At 43.7% G+C, this 17,169-nt stretch overlaps 7 protein-coding genes across 7 annotated transcripts; 6 read left to right on the top strand and 1 right to left on the bottom strand.

Annotated features, from left to right (window-relative positions):
• Positions 1-288: 288 nt before the first annotated feature.
• Positions 289-2,024, top strand: O0I10_009094 (uncharacterized protein; the record flags this gene model as incomplete). Its single annotated transcript, XM_058489091.1, has 2 exons — positions 289-604; positions 664-2,024. 2 exons carry the CDS (start codon positions 289-291, stop codon positions 2,022-2,024), a joined length of 1,677 nt encoding a protein of 558 aa, XP_058340139.1.
• A 701-nt stretch (positions 2,025-2,725) lies between these two features.
• Positions 2,726-4,482, top strand: O0I10_009093 (uncharacterized protein; the record flags this gene model as incomplete). Its single annotated transcript, XM_058489090.1, has 2 exons — positions 2,726-3,041; positions 3,101-4,482. The coding sequence occupies 2 exons, from the start codon at positions 2,726-2,728 to the stop codon at positions 4,480-4,482; spliced, it is 1,698 nt and encodes a 565-aa protein (XP_058340138.1).
• Positions 4,483-6,015: 1,533 nt separating this feature from the next.
• Positions 6,016-7,568, top strand: O0I10_009092 (uncharacterized protein; the record flags this gene model as incomplete). Its single annotated transcript, XM_058489089.1, has 2 exons — positions 6,016-7,165; positions 7,231-7,568. The coding sequence occupies 2 exons, from the start codon at positions 6,016-6,018 to the stop codon at positions 7,566-7,568; spliced, it is 1,488 nt and encodes a 495-aa protein (XP_058340137.1).
• A 1,303-nt stretch (positions 7,569-8,871) lies between these two features.
• On the top strand, positions 8,872-9,159 carry O0I10_009091 (uncharacterized protein; the record flags this gene model as incomplete). Its single annotated transcript, XM_058489088.1, has 1 exon — positions 8,872-9,159. The coding sequence occupies one exon, from the start codon at positions 8,872-8,874 to the stop codon at positions 9,157-9,159; it is 288 nt and encodes a 95-aa protein (XP_058340136.1).
• Positions 9,160-9,681: 522 nt separating this feature from the next.
• Positions 9,682-11,328, top strand: O0I10_009090 (uncharacterized protein; the record flags this gene model as incomplete). Its single annotated transcript, XM_058489087.1, has 3 exons — positions 9,682-10,232; positions 10,294-10,922; positions 10,991-11,328. The coding sequence occupies 3 exons, from the start codon at positions 9,682-9,684 to the stop codon at positions 11,326-11,328; spliced, it is 1,518 nt and encodes a 505-aa protein (XP_058340135.1).
• Positions 11,329-12,731: 1,403 nt separating this feature from the next.
• Positions 12,732-14,193, top strand: O0I10_009089 (uncharacterized protein; the record flags this gene model as incomplete). The annotated part of the gene is made up of 2 exons (XM_058489086.1): positions 12,732-13,797; positions 13,856-14,193. The coding sequence occupies 2 exons, from the start codon at positions 12,732-12,734 to the stop codon at positions 14,191-14,193; spliced, it is 1,404 nt and encodes a 467-aa protein (XP_058340134.1).
• Positions 14,194-14,298: 105 nt separating this feature from the next.
• O0I10_009088 (uncharacterized protein) lies at positions 14,299-16,506 on the bottom strand (the record flags this gene model as incomplete). The annotated part of the gene is made up of 5 exons (XM_058489085.1): positions 14,299-15,057; positions 15,123-15,824; positions 15,888-16,171; positions 16,239-16,272; positions 16,342-16,506. 5 exons carry the CDS (start codon positions 16,504-16,506, stop codon positions 14,299-14,301), a joined length of 1,944 nt encoding a protein of 647 aa, XP_058340133.1.
• Positions 16,507-17,169: the final 663 nt, after the last annotated feature.

The raw sequence follows: 17,169 nt of genomic DNA, 5'->3' as shown, positions 1-17,169 counted from the left end.
CATATACATGCTCAATGATTTGGCTGAGCGGGAACCGGACCTCGGATGATTCATTGAAAACGATCGCGTATGCTTAATCAACTCAAGAACATGATACAATCGAACATTGTCATTCAACCAAAAAGCAACGCTGTGTGCTGTTGGTGCTGATCTTCCGAATGGCTGATGATGGCTGAAGATGTTACACGGTGTAACCAGGACCGGGTCATGGGATTTATGCGATACAGCTGTAATCAATCATTGAACCTTTGCGGTTTCCTTGTCAACGCGTATCCTCGCTCTTCAAAGATGGATTTGGTTGCTGCTCTCTGTCAGTTTCCAGCCGAAATCAACAATGTCATTTTCTCGTATATGGATCTGAAACAACTGGGAGAGTGCCTGCTTGTATGTAGGCAATGGCGTGACAACATTCCAAACTGGATCCAGGCGCACGACCGATCGTTATGTCTCAGCATGAAGCAGTTCAACAAGGCACAATCAACGTTACAGCATCTTGGAAGGGTCGTTCAAGGGATTCATCTTCACTGTGGGAGAGACGAGGTCAACTTGCAACAAGTCATTGACAACCTGATTGCACTGGATCTACCCCATGTGGATACATTGGGTAAGTAGCTGTATAGTTGACACCCATTGTATTCCATGAACTTACATCATTGCTTGTAGAGTTGTTTTCTATACCAATCGGAGGGTCAAGTGTTGTCGAAGTATGCGAGGCGTGGTGTCAGCTGGGAACCAAACTACGTCGCTTACGACTGACACACAGGGATGCCGCAAAAGCTCCAATTGACGTTTCCCCGCTGCTTGATTGTTGTCCATATCTCACCCACCTCACAGTCGACTACCCTCGTTCTCGTGTCCCCTACTACCTCAAGTTCTTTGGACAAGGTCGACATCTACAACTTCAGTACTTGAAACTCGAAGCTTACATTGAAATGCAAGATTTGTTGTCACTTGTACGACGTTGCCCGGAGCTGCGCTATCTACGTATCGATTGGGATCATTCAATGGACATGAAACAAATCTTGGATGCTTGCCCTTCACTCAAAGGTGTTAGTGTGGATACCCGAATCCATCATGTTAAGGATCCATGGTGGAAGGACCGACATCATGTGCCAATGACAACAACATCATCACTACAAGAGCTTGATTTGCATGTGAAGTATGAGGATTTATACCTACAGACAGCAACCATGCTTACTCAACATTGTGAACATCTCAAGCGGCTACGTTTGGATATCGGCGTTATTATTTGGGAAGGAAGGATAAAGCAACAAGACTTGACTACGCTTGAATATGACCCACTACCAGCTCTGGAGGAATTTGAGTATCATAGTGGCTATCCACTTGTACCAGCCAAAGCAGCCTTTGTGACCCCATTGCTCAAAAAGTGTCCAAATCTTAAATACATCCGCTTTGATACCAGTCGCGCTGGTCCTATCTATCGTGCGCTTGTTGGATTTCATTTACCCTATCTACGATGCCTAAGAGTCAGCGACACGGATCATGAGATGGATGGACTTGAAGATCTGCTGTTCTCTATTGCCCATACCAATACCCCGTTGGAGCGATTTGAATTTGGAGGAGATGTTTTCAGATCACATTTGATATACCAGGCACTTGCACAAATATCCTCATTACGGCATATCGAATTGAATGACTATGGGACGAGAAGACCACGGGATAAAAAAGTCATGACCCAATGCCTTAGTCGTCTTCGTGGTGATGGTGTTACCAGCACGCCAGCTACCAGAAATCTCGAATCGATCGATTTTTTTCATGTGGAAGGTTTCATGACGGTCGAAGCATTTGGTTCCTTGCGAAAGATATTCCCTCTCAAACGAGTGGCATTTCATCGATGCGGCTCCATCAGTGAACGAGGTTTGCGATTACTAGTGGATCGGGAGCCACCATTGGAGTACTTGGAAGTCCACTTGAGCAGCAGAACAATGGATGGTGAATCATTGGAACCACTTCTCGCTTATGCTAGAACCAAGATACCTATAGTCAAATCCCCGGGTCCTTAGCCCTTTATTACTTAATACATGTTTCATACATCATATACAGTAACATCATGTTGAAAGGGTCACTCTAAAAACGATTTGACCCAACTATACAACATCCCAACCGACATACGTGAATAAAAGCAATCATAGAACGAATACAAATCTTGGCTATTATGTGACTTTATTTCTTTAGAAAGTAGGCATGGTATGTGTACATTAAGAGTTGTGGCATGGCATAGGGACGTCATTGTTTGATAATGGGCTCAGGTTGTTGTAATTTGATTTTCGGTGTTGCCATGGTAGCCTTGGGATGTTGAGGGACATGCTGGGATATCAGGAACTTTTACTGGTCTTGTGCTTGCACTATCGATGCCGATTGCTTGTGCGACAAATTGGGCGTTCAAGGCGAGGTCTACCACGTCTCCACCAGCAGCGTTGGGCCTCCACATACATGCTCAAATGATTTGGCTGGGCGGGAACCGGACCTCGGATGATTCATTGAAGACGATCGCATATGCTGAATCACGTCAAGAACACCAAAAAGCAATATATCATATCCTTTCGTGCTGTGAGCTGTTGGCGTTGATATTCAAATGGCTGATGATGGCTGAAGTCATTACACAGTGTAACCAGCACCGAATCATGGGGATTTATGCGACACAGTTGCTATCCATTTGAACCATTGTGGTTTCCTTGTCAACGGATATCCTCGCTCTTCAAAGATGACTTTGGTTGCTGCTCTTTGTCAGTTTCCAGCCGAAATCAACAATGTCATTTTCTCGTACCTGGATATGAAACAGCTGCTCGAGTGCTTGGCTGTATGCAGGCAATGGCGTGACAACATTCCATTCTGGATTGAGACACAGGAGCGAACGCTACAGCTCAGCATGTCGCAGCTCGACAATGCACACCCACCGTTGCAATACATTGGAAGGGTCGTTCAAGGGATTCAGCTTGCTCCTTGGAGACAAGAGGTCAACTACCAACAAGTCATTGTCAACCTCGTTGCGTTGGATCTACCGCATGTGGATACATTGCGTAAGTAGGTGAATACTTGACACCCATTCTATTCCATGAACTTACATCAATGCGTGTAGAGCTGTATTTTATGCCAGCCAAAGGGTCAAGTGTTATTGAAGCATCGAAGGCGTGGTATCAGCTGGGAACCAAACTACGTCGCTTATTGCTGAGTCTCAAGCATCCCACAAGAGGTCAATTTGACGTTTCTCCACTGCTTCGTTGTTGTCCATTTCTCACCCACCTTGCAATCGACTACCCTCATTTTTCTGAACCTTACCTCAAGTACATTGGTCAAGGTCGACAACTACAACTTCACTACTTGAAATTCCGAGCCCACATTGAAATGCAGGATTTGTTGTCACTTGTACGACGTTGTCCGGAGCTGCGCTATCTACGTATTGGTTGGAATCATTCAATGGACTTGAAACAAATCTTCGATGCTTGTCCTTCACTCAAAGGTGTTGGTGTCAATACCAGAGTGTTTGAATCAGACGATCCATGGTGGAAGGACCGACGTCATATGCCAATGGCAACAAGAAGATCACCTACTACGGCATCAATACAAGAGCTTGACATGTATGTGAAGTTTGAGGATTTATACCTACAAATAGCAGCCATGCTCAATCATCATTGTGAACATCTCAAGCGGCTGTATTTGGATATCAACATTGATAATTGGGATGGACGGATAAAACAACATGACTTGGATACGCTTGAATATGACCCACTACCAGCTTTGGAGGAATTTGAGTATCACGCCTATCAACCAGCACCGGCCAAAGCATCCTTTGTGATCCCTTTGCTCAAAAAGTGCCCAAATCTTAAAAGCATCTACATTAATACCAGAGAAGCTGGTCCTATCTATCGTGCGCTTGTTGGATTTCATTTACCCCATCTACGATGCTTAACTGTCAGCGACACGGATCGTGATATGGATGGACTTGAAGATTTGCTGTTCTCTATTGCCAATACCAATACCCCGTTGGAGCGTTTCATATTTAAAGGAGATGTTTTCAGATCACATTGGATATACCAGGCACTGTCGCAAATATCCTCATTACGGCATATTGAATTGGATGACTTTGAGCCGAATGTCTTTAAAGCGAGAAAACGGGATAAGAAAATCATGACCCAATGTCTAAATCGTCTTCATGGTGATGGTGTTACCAGCACGCCAGCTACCAGAAATCTCGAATCGATCGATTTTTTTCATGTGGAAGGTTTCATGACGGTCGACGCATTTGGTTCCTTGCGAAAGATATTCCCCCTCAAACGAGTGGCATTTCATCGATGCGGCCCCATGAGTGAGCGAGGTTTGCGATTACTAGTGGATCGGGAGCCACCATTGGAGTATTTGGAAATGCACTTGAGCAGCAGAACAATGGATGATAAATCGTTGGAGCCAATCCTTGCTTATGCTAGAACCAAGATACCTATAATCAGAACCCCGCGTCCTTAGCCCTTATTACTTAATACATGTTTCATCCATCATATACCATCATGTTAAAAGGTCACCATAAAAACGATTTGACGCAACTCTACAGCATCCCAGCAGGCATACCTGCATAAAAGCACTCATAGAACGAATACATACCTTGGCTATTATGAAAACTTTACTTTTAGAAAATAGGCGTGGTATGTGTACATTAAGGGTTGTGGAATGGCAGATGGACGCCATTGTTTGATAATGGCCTCAGGTTATGTGGTTTGGTTTTTGGTGTTGCCATGGCAACCTTGGGATGTTGACGTGCATGTTGGAATGCACGAACCTGAGGTTCCTTGAAGTATTGCAGACGACATGAACACCATAATAGGGCGGCAGGATGTGATTGATGATGGCTGTTAGATTTGAGTTAGGTCTTTTAAGGGGTGAAATTTAGTGTATGGACACAGCGCGGAAATCACTTGGATACATGGATTGATTGCAAGCTCGACTTCAAGAATAAATTATCGATCATGGGTACCTACAAATACTGTGTCTTAGCCTATGTAGCATGTCGTTTTGAAACATAATGATGATACTGTAATTGCAAAGTTGTATTTGTTAGGGCATGATCGATGACTGTGGCATGTTTGTGATGAGCTTTGATGCGTATAGGACGTAGCCATTAGCGGATTCGTGAGCAAGTATGAGTTCTCAAAGTTGGCAAACCACTCAATGTTGCCTGAAGCGTTTTTATTTCCGGGGCTTCTATACATAAGGCCAATGATGAATACGTATCATATCGTTTTTTCTCTCACATGCTCCATGTTTATCCCATGCAATGCAATGCAAGTAGGAACTAGTTTTAGGTTATCAGAATCAGTGTCTACTATTAACGATGATGCTATGCTGCATCACCGACTAGCAGAGGCAATCAGCACTCTCTTTCACAACTCTTGCATCATACTAAAGAATCAGTGAGGTACAATGCTATTCAATGGATGAATACAACAAAAGATGAATCTGTTATAGAAGGTATACGGCTGGGGGATTTTCTTTTTCGTCTCCGGTCAACGGCGTTTATTATGCAGCGATCAGCAACGTATTCAATCGCCTTTGGTTTGGCCCATGCTTCATGCACGTTCACCGAACAACATCATGTGTCTATGTACATGGTGTGCATTTGTGGTGTAGCATTAAAAGTTGGCTATTCAATTTACAGATATTTAGATGTTAAACCACCAATCTTATGTACCACCCTTTCGATTTCCTGTTGTTGGCATGACAAATTCCAAACCAATGAAAAAGAGATGATTAATAAAGCCATATGTTATCATTCTGTGTACACGGCTGCTGTGAAAACTGCATTTGATCTTGCACCTCCTATGATGGAATGTAAAGCAGTAATCGTTTTGTTGATTGCATAGAATCTTGGGGGAGTTGTTGAAATATACGGCAACGAACATTGTTGATCCTCAAAGTATATGCACACCCACACACGATCGTTTATAATGGACTCCTTTTTATATTCCCAAGATACATCTTCTTTTGTTACATACTCAAATAGCTATGACTAATCCGCAAAACGAATCCAATAATCCGGCCATAGAACACCAATTGACAAGAACGGAAGAAATAGCGAGCTCGACGCCTGCTGACGGATTTTCTTCAGCCGCAACATTCGTAGATGCTTCTGATAATCATCACCGCAACGCTGAGGAGCCGGATGCCAAGGCTACAGTGACTCTTCATACTGAAAGCAACATCGATAACCCAACGAGTCAACCACTGGTAACCACGGGAGATGATCCATATTATACTGAAGGATGGCGTAATCCAGGATGGCTTGCAGGCGGGAGTCTATTCTTGGTCACAACCGGTACCTTTGGCATGATGATGAGTTGGGGCACCTTCCAACCCGTGTATCTTGAAAAAGTGTATCCAGGTCAAACGGATGCTTTCCATATAGCCTTCGTCGGTACCATTGGCCATGCCCTTTCATCCTCTCTTGGAATCCCCTTGTCGTTGGTCATCAATAAGATTGGCCATCGCAATACATTGGCTATTGGTGCTGTGTTGTGTCGTCTTGGTCTGTTCCTCGCCAGCATAGCTACCCAATTGTGGCAAACATTCATAACGCACGGATTCATCTTTGGCCTAGGCGCTTCATTCTGCTTCAGTGCATCATTCATGCTTCCATCCCAATGGTTCGTTCGACAAAGAGCGCTTGTAAATGGGTTGGCGAATACTGGAGCAGCCGTAGGTGGATTGTGCTTTTCACCCCTATCCGAGTACTTGATGCAGACATTGGGATATCGTAACGCCTTACGTGTATTGGGTGCCATCCTCTTTGGCTTGTTCGCCTTGGCCACAGTTCTTGTAAGAGTGCGCTATCCACCATCCTCTTCTTCATCCGATAAGCAACAACGCGATAACAACAACTATGGATCCATATCAACACGTGCATCATCATCACCTCTACTCAGTATCCCATTTGCTCTGTCGATGGCATTCTCACTCCTCGCTCCCTTTGGGTATATTGTTCCTTTCCATTTCATGCCTACCTATGCAATGGTGGAACTTGGTTGCTCGCCTTCGGTTGCATCCACGATGGTGTCTGTGGGAATGGCTGCCAACATTGTGTGCCGAATTGCTCTGGGCTTCATTGGCGATCGTTTGGGACAAATCAATACGCTCTTCATCGCCACATTCGTTTCAGGTGAGTGAAGGAGAGTAAGAGTATGGGAAAAGATCAAAGCTGACACTTTCATCATGCACGCACAGCAATTTTTACCACGACCATGTGGCAAAATGCACATACATTGGCGACGTATGCTGCATACGTTTTTCTGATTGGACTGACATCGGGTGCCTATTTTGGATTGATCCCATCCGTGTTGGCAAGGATAGTGGGAATGAAGCAATATCTATATATCAGTGGCTCTATGGCATGGATGTTCATGGCAATTGGGACATTGCTGGGTACCCCTTTCTTTGGAAGATTGGCAGAGATCTCATGGACATGTGCCATCCAATTTGCAGGTGCAACGTCCCTTGCAGCTGCTGCATGTATGTTCGCTATTCGTTTCTTGCTGGATAAGAGACTTCTCAGCAAGCTTTAAGGTGTCCGAAATTCCCACTCCTCTCGTATTATGTAATTCATGCATTCATCCATACCCTCCCAATCACCTTCCTTTTGTATGTTGGTACATAGACCACCCTTTAATATCATCACCCTACAATGCAAATACAAGAATGATGAAATGCACATGCGTACGCACGGGTTATGCAGCAAGGCAATGAGGGAAAGAACAGGTGTAATCCGACTAACACGCTTTTTTTATTATCTATTCTTTACGTTTATTTATGTAATGAAAATCATACAGCAAGGAAGGTAATGAAAGCATAGAAGAACATTATTATACAGCAAGGGAACCAATGAATACAACGATGATGGTTATGTATGTATACAGCAAGTGGATATAAGAAAGCGACAAGGATGGTTATACAGCATGGGAATACAATCAACAGCCTTCGTATTCATTATCTCCAAGTTCCACTTTTTTCGCTAGGTCGAGTGTAGGAAGCAACGTGTCGCATTATCCAGTGCAAGTTGCGGACTTGGTGTTTCTCTCTCTAAGATTTTGGCTGCTTGTAATTGCTCCTTGTCCCGGACGATAACAATGGGTGATGATAAATCGACCACTGGGTCTTCCAAATTGTGGTCGTGTAATAAGCTGCTTTTGGGCACTTTGGAGAGTGTCGTAGCACCAGTGACCGACTTCGTGATGCTCGACATCTGTGACATATCCTTTCGTTCTTTGGATCCAAGGAATGCTAAACATACACCACCCAACAACTTGTTCTAATCGAGATTGATGTTAATCATTATGATCACCATACGATCGTACCAGTGACTACCTCTGCATCCTGTCTCCCCTTTATAGGTGCTCTTGTAACACCTGATAGGATATCGCCAATGACCTCGTAGCGGTCTTCTCTTTGTTTCTCATGTATTTATGCCACCTACAAAGGAGTCTCAATTTTCCTATCAGTCTAGGCATCCTTTTAATATAGAAGTGGTAGTTATACTTACCCCAAAGGGTTCATCAAGGAACACAGCGTAGAGCAATAAAGAGAGCTACATAGGTGGATGCATAAGAACCCTCATTTTGGGGATCCCATAAAGACTATCCTTGAGACTTACCAAAGGCCATTGATGATGGTATGCATACAAGTGTGTAGAAAGAAAAGACGTATGATAGTGTCGGCGACAACAGCCTTGTTTATATGTGAGTGGGCGTGGGAGTTGTTGTCATGATGGATCAAACTGATAAAGTGGTCAAGCATCTTGGAGTACTGAGCCAAAGTGATGGAAAATCCATATGCTACTTCTTAAAAGATGATTTTGTAGGTGAGGTAAGTATGTCCGTTGCCCTGATTGGATTAACATCCGGTGCCTGCTTTATTGATCCCATCCGTGTTGGCAACGATAATGGGGATGAAGCAATATTCATATATCAGTGGCTCTACGGCATGGATGTTCATGGCAATTGGGACATTGCTGGGTACCCCTTTCTTTCGAAGATCGGCAGAGATCTCATGGATACTATATGTGCCATCCAATTTGCAGGTGCAACGTCCCTTGCAGCTGCTGCATGTATGTTCGCCATTCGTTTCTTGCTGGATAAAAGGCTTCTCAGCAAGCTTTAAGGTGTCACTTTTTGATCCGATATTCCACTCTCGCATTATGTAATTCAAGCATTCGTGCCCTCCCAATCACCTTCCTTTTGTATGTTAGTAGTAGACCACCCTTTAATATCATCCTACAATGCAAAATACAAAAATGTAATGCACATGCATGTACTACGTGATCGGAAAACACATGACGGCTCCTTGATTTGTCATCACACCATGTTGGAATGATGGATGGGATGGCTCATTGTTAGCGTAACCAGGTCCTATACAAAAGTGTGTCGTTGCCTAGCAACAGCGATCAAGTAACAAAGTTTTTGGATCCTCCATTGTCTTCGAGAATCGCGGAGTGTTGGATGGGTGTACAAGATTAAGCTTGCAAAAAAAATTACCCCGTCATCAGGGACATCTTTTCTCCACAGGCTTATGTTGATTATCCCCGCACGTAACACCTCGCCATGATCCTTGTTCTTTTTCTCTCCACTTGGATCATTTTATCCCGATTTTAGTTAATTGATCATTTGGCAATAAAAACAAGTCATGGCAAAAGATCAGACCAGCAGCAAAGACAAGTCATTAGAACAAGAGCCTTCATCAACCTTATCAGGCGACCACGACCTTGGGAACCTTGAAAAAGCAAAAAGTGGTGATCATCCACAACAGCCACCAGCGACCAGCAATAATAATGAACAAGATTCAGCGTCGATGAAAACGAGAACCGATCCTGATCATATTTCATCACCTGATATGAAACGATTTGATGGCGAAGATCCCTATTGGACTGAAGGTTTAAAGAACCCTGGATGGCTTTCAACCGCTACCGTTTTTCTCGTCACCTTTTCCACTGTGGGTTTCCTATTTTGCTGGGGAACATTTCAGCAGTATTATCTGGAACATGTATACCAGGGACAAACAGATTCCTTCCGAATTGCCTTTGTCGGCACCATTGGCTATGCAGCTGTCACAGGCACTGGGCCAATCATGTCATTAGTGATCCGCCGCATAGGTTATCGCCGCACCATGTTGATAGGCAACGTCCTATGCCCATTGGGACTTTTCTTGGCAAGTGCCACCACACAATTATGGCAAGTGTGAGTATCTCGATATCATACAATGATAAAAGGCTGCTTTTTAATTCCATTTTCGTTGCAGCTACTTATCGCAAGGACTTCTTTTTGGCTTGGGAGGCGGCTTTTGCTTCAATGCATCCTTCATTTTACCATCACAATGGTTCGTACGAAAAAGGGGTCTCGTCAATGGTGTTGGTAACACAGGTGTTGCATTTGGAGGCATGGTCTTTTCACCACTTGCCAATTACCTCATTCAAACCCTCGGGTATCGAAATGCACTCAGGGTCATGGGTTGCATTGTTTTTGTACTTCTTGCTCTTGGAACAGCACTTGCTCGTGCAAGATACCCACCACCCTCACGAAAACGAAGCAACGAAAGCATTGTCAGCAGTGAAGAAGAAAACAACAACGATGATGAAAAAAGCCAAAGCAACAAGAAACGTCGTCCATCATCATGGTTTTCTTCCCCACTCATCAGCATCCCATTTGGTTTATTCATGATCTTTGCTTTGCTTGCGCCTCTTGGTTATCTGATCCCTTTTTATCTGATGCCTACCTATGCCACGCAAGTATTGGGTACGAGTGAATCTATGGGCTCATCGTTAGTGACCATAGGAAATGCGGCCAATATCATTTGCAGAATTGTTTTAGGAGCCACTGCTGATCGCATTGGTCAATGCAACACCCTTTTTACAACAACATTGCTATCCGGTAAGCTACAACTTTCTTTGTTTGTCCATGCACATGCTAACGTATGCTGTGCCACATTCCATAACTAGGCATCATCACTATGGTCATGTGGCAGTTTGCAACAAGTTTGGGAGTTTATGGAGTGTACACTGCGTTAGTCGGCCTCACAGCTGGTGCATACATTAGCTTGATGCCATCCGTTGTTGCGCTTCTGGTGGGAATGGATAACTTGTATAGTGGTGTTGCGACGTCATGGGTGCTCATGTCAGTAGGATCATTATTGGGTACACCCATGTTTGGCTTGATGCAATCAAACCTTGGTTGGACAGCGAGCATTCAATTTGCAGGAGCTGCTACGGTGGTAGCTGCCTTATCCATGCTTGCCATTCGATTCAAACTTGATCGACGCCCCTTTGTAAAGATATAAATCTACCACAAGATATCCCCTATATTTCATTCCCCAACATAGTATTCATAGCGGCACATGTACCCACCAACATACATCCCTTTGCTAATAATACAACACGTAATCTGCATTCTTAGAAGATGAGATCTTTATGTCGCCATAATGTTTGTTTAAGAGAGAACTACCAAATGTGTGCCATCATCATGCTATGATGAAGACGAATGACGTGGCAACTAACACGCTTATGTATACATGTAGTCATTCCCATTAGCCATGCTGCAGTATGCTAGCAGCTACTAAAGGACCATGTCCAAAGCCATTAGGTGGAACGTGTTCATGATTTGGAATGATGAATAGGCTGCATTAACAAACAAGGGGCGTTTTTCTACGTATGTACTCGGTTATTATTTTAGGTAACAAAAGTGATCGGCAATTGTGGCATCAACCTTATCCCTGAAAATCACTTTCGGTGATCCCCTTGCAGCATGGCGGTGGATCCCGTCAAAGTGGAAATCCTCCCTATACTGCTCCAATGATTATCGTGGGCAACAAAGCTGTGAGATTACATGTAATTTATGTTACTTTGTATTACAAACATCGTACATGAATATAAGATTAGATTAGATAAGACTTCGAATTCATGCACAAGTAATGCATCAAGGTATACATTGCATCGCCGTTATCTTTAACAACATCTGTGTATCCAAAATTATGAGGAATGGGGAGTGAAAGGAATGATCAGGGATGACGACGTGATACATAAGTACGTGAATGAGCTCATATGGGAACGACGGCTGAGTCCTACACGAGAAGGTTATAGCAACAGTGAGATGGGGGCTCATGCTAGATGATGAAGAAGAACTTAAGTATTTGATGATCTGATTTAGCATATACGTGAAGAAGCCTCCTGAATGAAGTCCCTAGCAGAGAGAATAAAGAGATCTCCGTATATTGAATATCCTTCCTAGTTTTCTTTTTCAAAAAAGAAGACAGGCGCCGATCATTATCCGCTTTTCGTTGATGTATGGTTGCCGTGATTGCCGAGCACCTTCAGAAGAAGACGTTGATCGAAAGGCCATTATTCAGACGTGCATCATACGCGTCGCGGTTAGCTTGTACGCGTATACAGCCCAATGATCTATCACCAGCACCAACACGCCCCTGCTCCCTGATCTGGGTTCTTGTTGAATGTGTTAAACCTATAAGATTTCAAAATACGTTGAGACCACTGTAATTGTATACACGAGGGTGATCAATATACACCTTGCATGGAGACCCCATGAATTCGGGAGAATAATGCATAAGGCACGTATAAGGTTAGCAGAAGTTGTTGAGTGTTTGCCTTTATCTTCACCTTGAAATTTTCTACCATCCAAACTTCTTGTTTTTGTAATACTATCTTTTATTATATATAACAAAACGCCATGACACCATTACAAAATCATGATCACGAAGGCCCTGAAAGAAAACAATATAACAACAACAAGGCTAACAATGAGCCACAGCACCACGTTGAAGAAGACGAATCAAATGAAAGCACTATGGGCGTGTCCATGGCAACCAAATCACCTGCTGCTGATGGTAGTGATCCCTATTATACTGAAGGATGGCACAACCCAGGATGGTTAAGCACACTATCACTCTTTTTGGTCTCCTTTGGTGTCGTTGGATTCATGTTTTCGTGGGGTGCTTTTCAACATTATTATCTTGAACATGTCTATGGCGGCCAAACCGATTCATTTCATATCGCATTCGTGGGCACGATTGCCTACATGTTGAGTACGTCCTTGGGATTGCCTATGGGCTATATCATTTACTACATTGGCTATCGACGTACCATGATGATTGGTACCGTGCTTTGTCCTCTTGCCCTCTTTCTTGCCAGCGTTGCCAACGAGTTGTGGCAAACAGCTTTATCACACGGTGTCATGTACGGCTTAGGTGCCAGCTTTTGCGTCAGTGCAACGTTTGTTCTCCCATCCCAATGGTTCATAAAAAGGCGTTCCTTAGCAAATGGCATAGGGAACATGGGCGTACCAGCTGGCGGCATATGCTTCTCACCCCTAACCCAATACCTTCTCGATACACTTGGGCATCGAAATGCATTACGAACGATGGCGTGCATTTTGTTTGTGGTTTTCTCTCTGGCCACCATTCTCATCAGAGCCAGGTATCCTCCAAAGCCCCCACAGTATCGAGCTGGTGTTGATGATGAACAAGATAAAAAGGCAAACACAACAAGATCCCCTTTACTCAGTACGCCCTTTATTCTTTTCTTGGTGTTCCTAGCACTAGCCCCATTCGGCTACCTGATACCCTTCTATTTGATGCCAACCTATGCAACTCAAGCGCTTGGGGCAAGTGGCTCTCTTGGTGCTGCCATGGTGTCAGTGGCATCAGCAAGCAATTGCATCTCACGCCTTGTATGGGGATTTGCAGCTGATCGATATGGTAACATGAACACGCTCATTTTTACAACTGGCGTCTCGGGTATGTACATTATAATGATTGGCATATCCATCTCTCTCATACATCCAATGATACATAGGGGCTTTGACGATGGTGTTATGGCAATTATCCAGCACTTTGCCCATGTATACTGTATACTGCCTATTGGTCGGATTCTCAGCGGCCATGTATATGAGTTTGATGCCATCCATTGTTGCTTCCTTGGTGGGTATGGATTATCTATACACGGGTGCCATGTTATCATGGATGATTGCAGCTATCGGTGGATTACTGGGAACACCTGTTTTCATGAAACTACAAGCATCCATCGGTTGGACAGGCGCAATCCAGCTCGCAGGCGGCTCAAGCATATTCGCAACCCTGTGTCTGGTTGCTGCACGATTATGGGTAGATCGAAGAATCATAAGCAAACTGTAATATTTGATATAGAAAAAAAAGTGTACATGTTGTTGTTTTGAGAATGAAATCAACCTTGTTGGATAAAAATGTTTGTACATGAAGAAGAAATGGTATCACTAATAATTAGCGTCTTGGTCGTTCTAGACGAGTAAAAGGGTGCTGTCGTAAGGAAGGAAGACGAGTTGAATGAATACTAGGGATACGATGATGCGTAGCTACTGGATTTAATGGACTGCCAGATGAAGAAGGATGTTGGGTCGAATGGCGTAGTGCATCCATCATTGCATTGGAAGGTGATTGATAAGGAAACCCTGCCATGGCATTCGCTTCAGCTGATACCATTCGACTTGATCCAATTTCTCGAAAATAAGCTTCACGTGGATGCGACCATGTATTGTTCAATAATCCACGTTCTCGCGAGCGTCGATCTTGTTGTCGATCTAATGATGCAGCCAATAAACAATCTTCAGGTTGCTGTGGTTTGACTTTGGGTGTTGCCACGGTGATCTTGGGATGATGATGAGAGGTAGTGGTGATGATGTTGGATGATGGTTGTTGTTGCTGCTGGTGATGGTGTGATGATATAGATGCTGAGGATGATGCTGGTGATGATACTGATGTTGTTGTTGTTGTTGCCATGGTGACATGATGCCGCTGTTGTATATCCACATCATGATGGGTATTGTTATTCATCACATCAGAAGGACTTGCAGGTGAATAGGATATATCGATGGATGATGGCGACATGTTCAAAAGCGGTGACGTTGAGACATAATCATTTGCTTCAGGTGGACTATGTAAGATCAAGTCATCCCCACCACCAGTGGCTCCTTGATGGCTACTCGGTGTACTACTCTCAGTTTCATTCGACGTGGTATTAAACTATTCACCAGCAAGAGTTGATTAGTCGAATGGATACAATACTTCTTCCATGACTCAGATCTTACCATTGAAAAAGGAACATGAGGTGGGTCAAGTATGGATGAGAAATTGGGCGTCGTAGATGTAGCTGGCATTGAAGGGGATGTTGTAAATAATGATGACGATACTGGTGGCAATGTATGGTGCTGTTCATAGTGTTGTTGTTGTTGCTGTACATGATGCTCTTGCGGTGTTGTAATGGCATCTTGCATAGGCAATGCCGGGGATTGTGATGTTGGTGTTGGCTGCAAGGCCACATCAGGTGTAGCAAGGCATACAATGTACAGTTTGCCAAGTGTGTCAGGAACAAAGAGATCAGAGCCCAATCCTCCTCCAAGATAAAACCGTGCTTGTGCTTTCACTTCTTGTCCACTCGAAGTCTTGAATGCAAAGTCTTCTTTGAGAGTTTGAGACCCATTGGCAATGCACATGAGAACAGAAGGTGCGGTATTTGCAAAGCAATCGGCTGTAGTACGTTGTGTTGGTGGCAATGCGTGCATTGATGTTGAAGTTACTGTGGTAGTAGTAGAAGTAGTAGTAGACGCTGATTTGCTGACATTGTGTGCGTTATCAAGAAGGCGACGGTGGACGCGTGCGAGTGTGGATGCATGAGAAGAAGGAATGAAGTCGTATAAAGATCTGTGTGCGAACTCGTGAGGATAAATACCCAATAGACTAAGAGATTCATCCGATACCCGCGCACAACATATCTCCATTGACAAGATAAACTATACTCGGGATACAAATGAATAAAAATGCTATCATCATGATAATAATGATAAATCATTTACCGTGATCATTGACTTGTTGATGTCTTTATCAGCTGGATCATTGCCTGGGGGTCGTGTCATTAAAAATGATGATCGTGGTAGCTCAGCTGGCAGCACATATAAATTGCGATTTGATAAAGGTGGGAATGTTGCCGTTGGTGTTGTACACGACGTTGTTGTTGTTGTTGATCCTCCTGCTGTAGATGGTCTATCACGTCGTTTAGGTCGTCCCCTTTTCTTATGCTGGACATCATAACATGTGCCTTCCTTTCCAGAAGATACGCATCGTCGACATGGTCTTGATACTATAGCAGGTTGTTGTTGTATTCAGTACATTGATCAATAATCACGCATGAATGTGTATATACCTACAATCACAAGCAAGATGTGCTTTTTGACAATTCACCTATGCAACATTGAATGTTTGTTAGTTGCATCTGCTATGGTGGCAATTGTTGTTGTTGTTGTTGCTTACGCATGCTGCAGGAACGTGGGATTTTGCAGGTCTCTTTTTTGGAAGAGAATTGGCAGTGCTATTGGTCGTAGTAGTGGTGGTGGATGATGAAGGCGGCAATGCGACGACGGATGGTGAAGTAGGAGAAGGTAACGAAAAAGTGGGTCGTATGAGAGGAAATTCCATGAAAAGTGCCAGCAAACGGGAAGAGAAAAGAGGAAATGGGACAACAGAGTGATTGTGAACGAGTAAGGTTTAACGATGACACCGACAGAAACTACAAGTGCGGGGTGCATCCATAGCTGGCTCGGGGCATTCTCTCGGAAATTAGGCGATTTTATGGTTGGCCAGCGCTGGCTGCTCTATATTTTCGCACACACAACTCATACCCGTAGCGATGGTGTTGGCTCCAAAACAACCATATGTCACCATCATGTAGCTGCCGTTATGATTCTCATCCTTATTATGTATGTCAGTGAAGGCACGTCCTTCTTGTCTTGAGACCATGCCAAAAATGTAGATCATTCTTCTTAAGAGGGAAATGAAGCCGGAGAAATATCCATTAGCATTTACGTTAAACTCTCTTTTTTATTGTTGATCAGCTCACAACCTATTCTGTACCACAGCTTTCATGCCGATAATAACAATGATGCGGGGTCTTTGTTTCTCTTGACGTTGTTTACATTCGTCGACCACAAAAGGAACACAATCACTTTAGATTTCTCGTAGACCAACAACGACAGTAACAGTAAATGCCCAAAAGGAGGGCCATTGTTGCATTTTGTCTAGGATCCAAAGGTGTAAATGCCTTTAGATGATATCGATCATGGCCATTTCACAAGCTAGCAA

This window comes from Lichtheimia ornata (genome assembly GCF_029851405.1).
Source record: "Lichtheimia ornata isolate CBS 291.66 chromosome Unknown scaffold00051, whole genome shotgun sequence".
Classification (NCBI taxonomy): Eukaryota; Fungi; Mucoromycota; class Mucoromycetes; order Mucorales; family Lichtheimiaceae; genus Lichtheimia; species Lichtheimia ornata.
The sequence above is the reverse complement of the archived record's forward strand: the minus strand, read 5'-3'. Positions and strand labels throughout refer to the sequence as shown.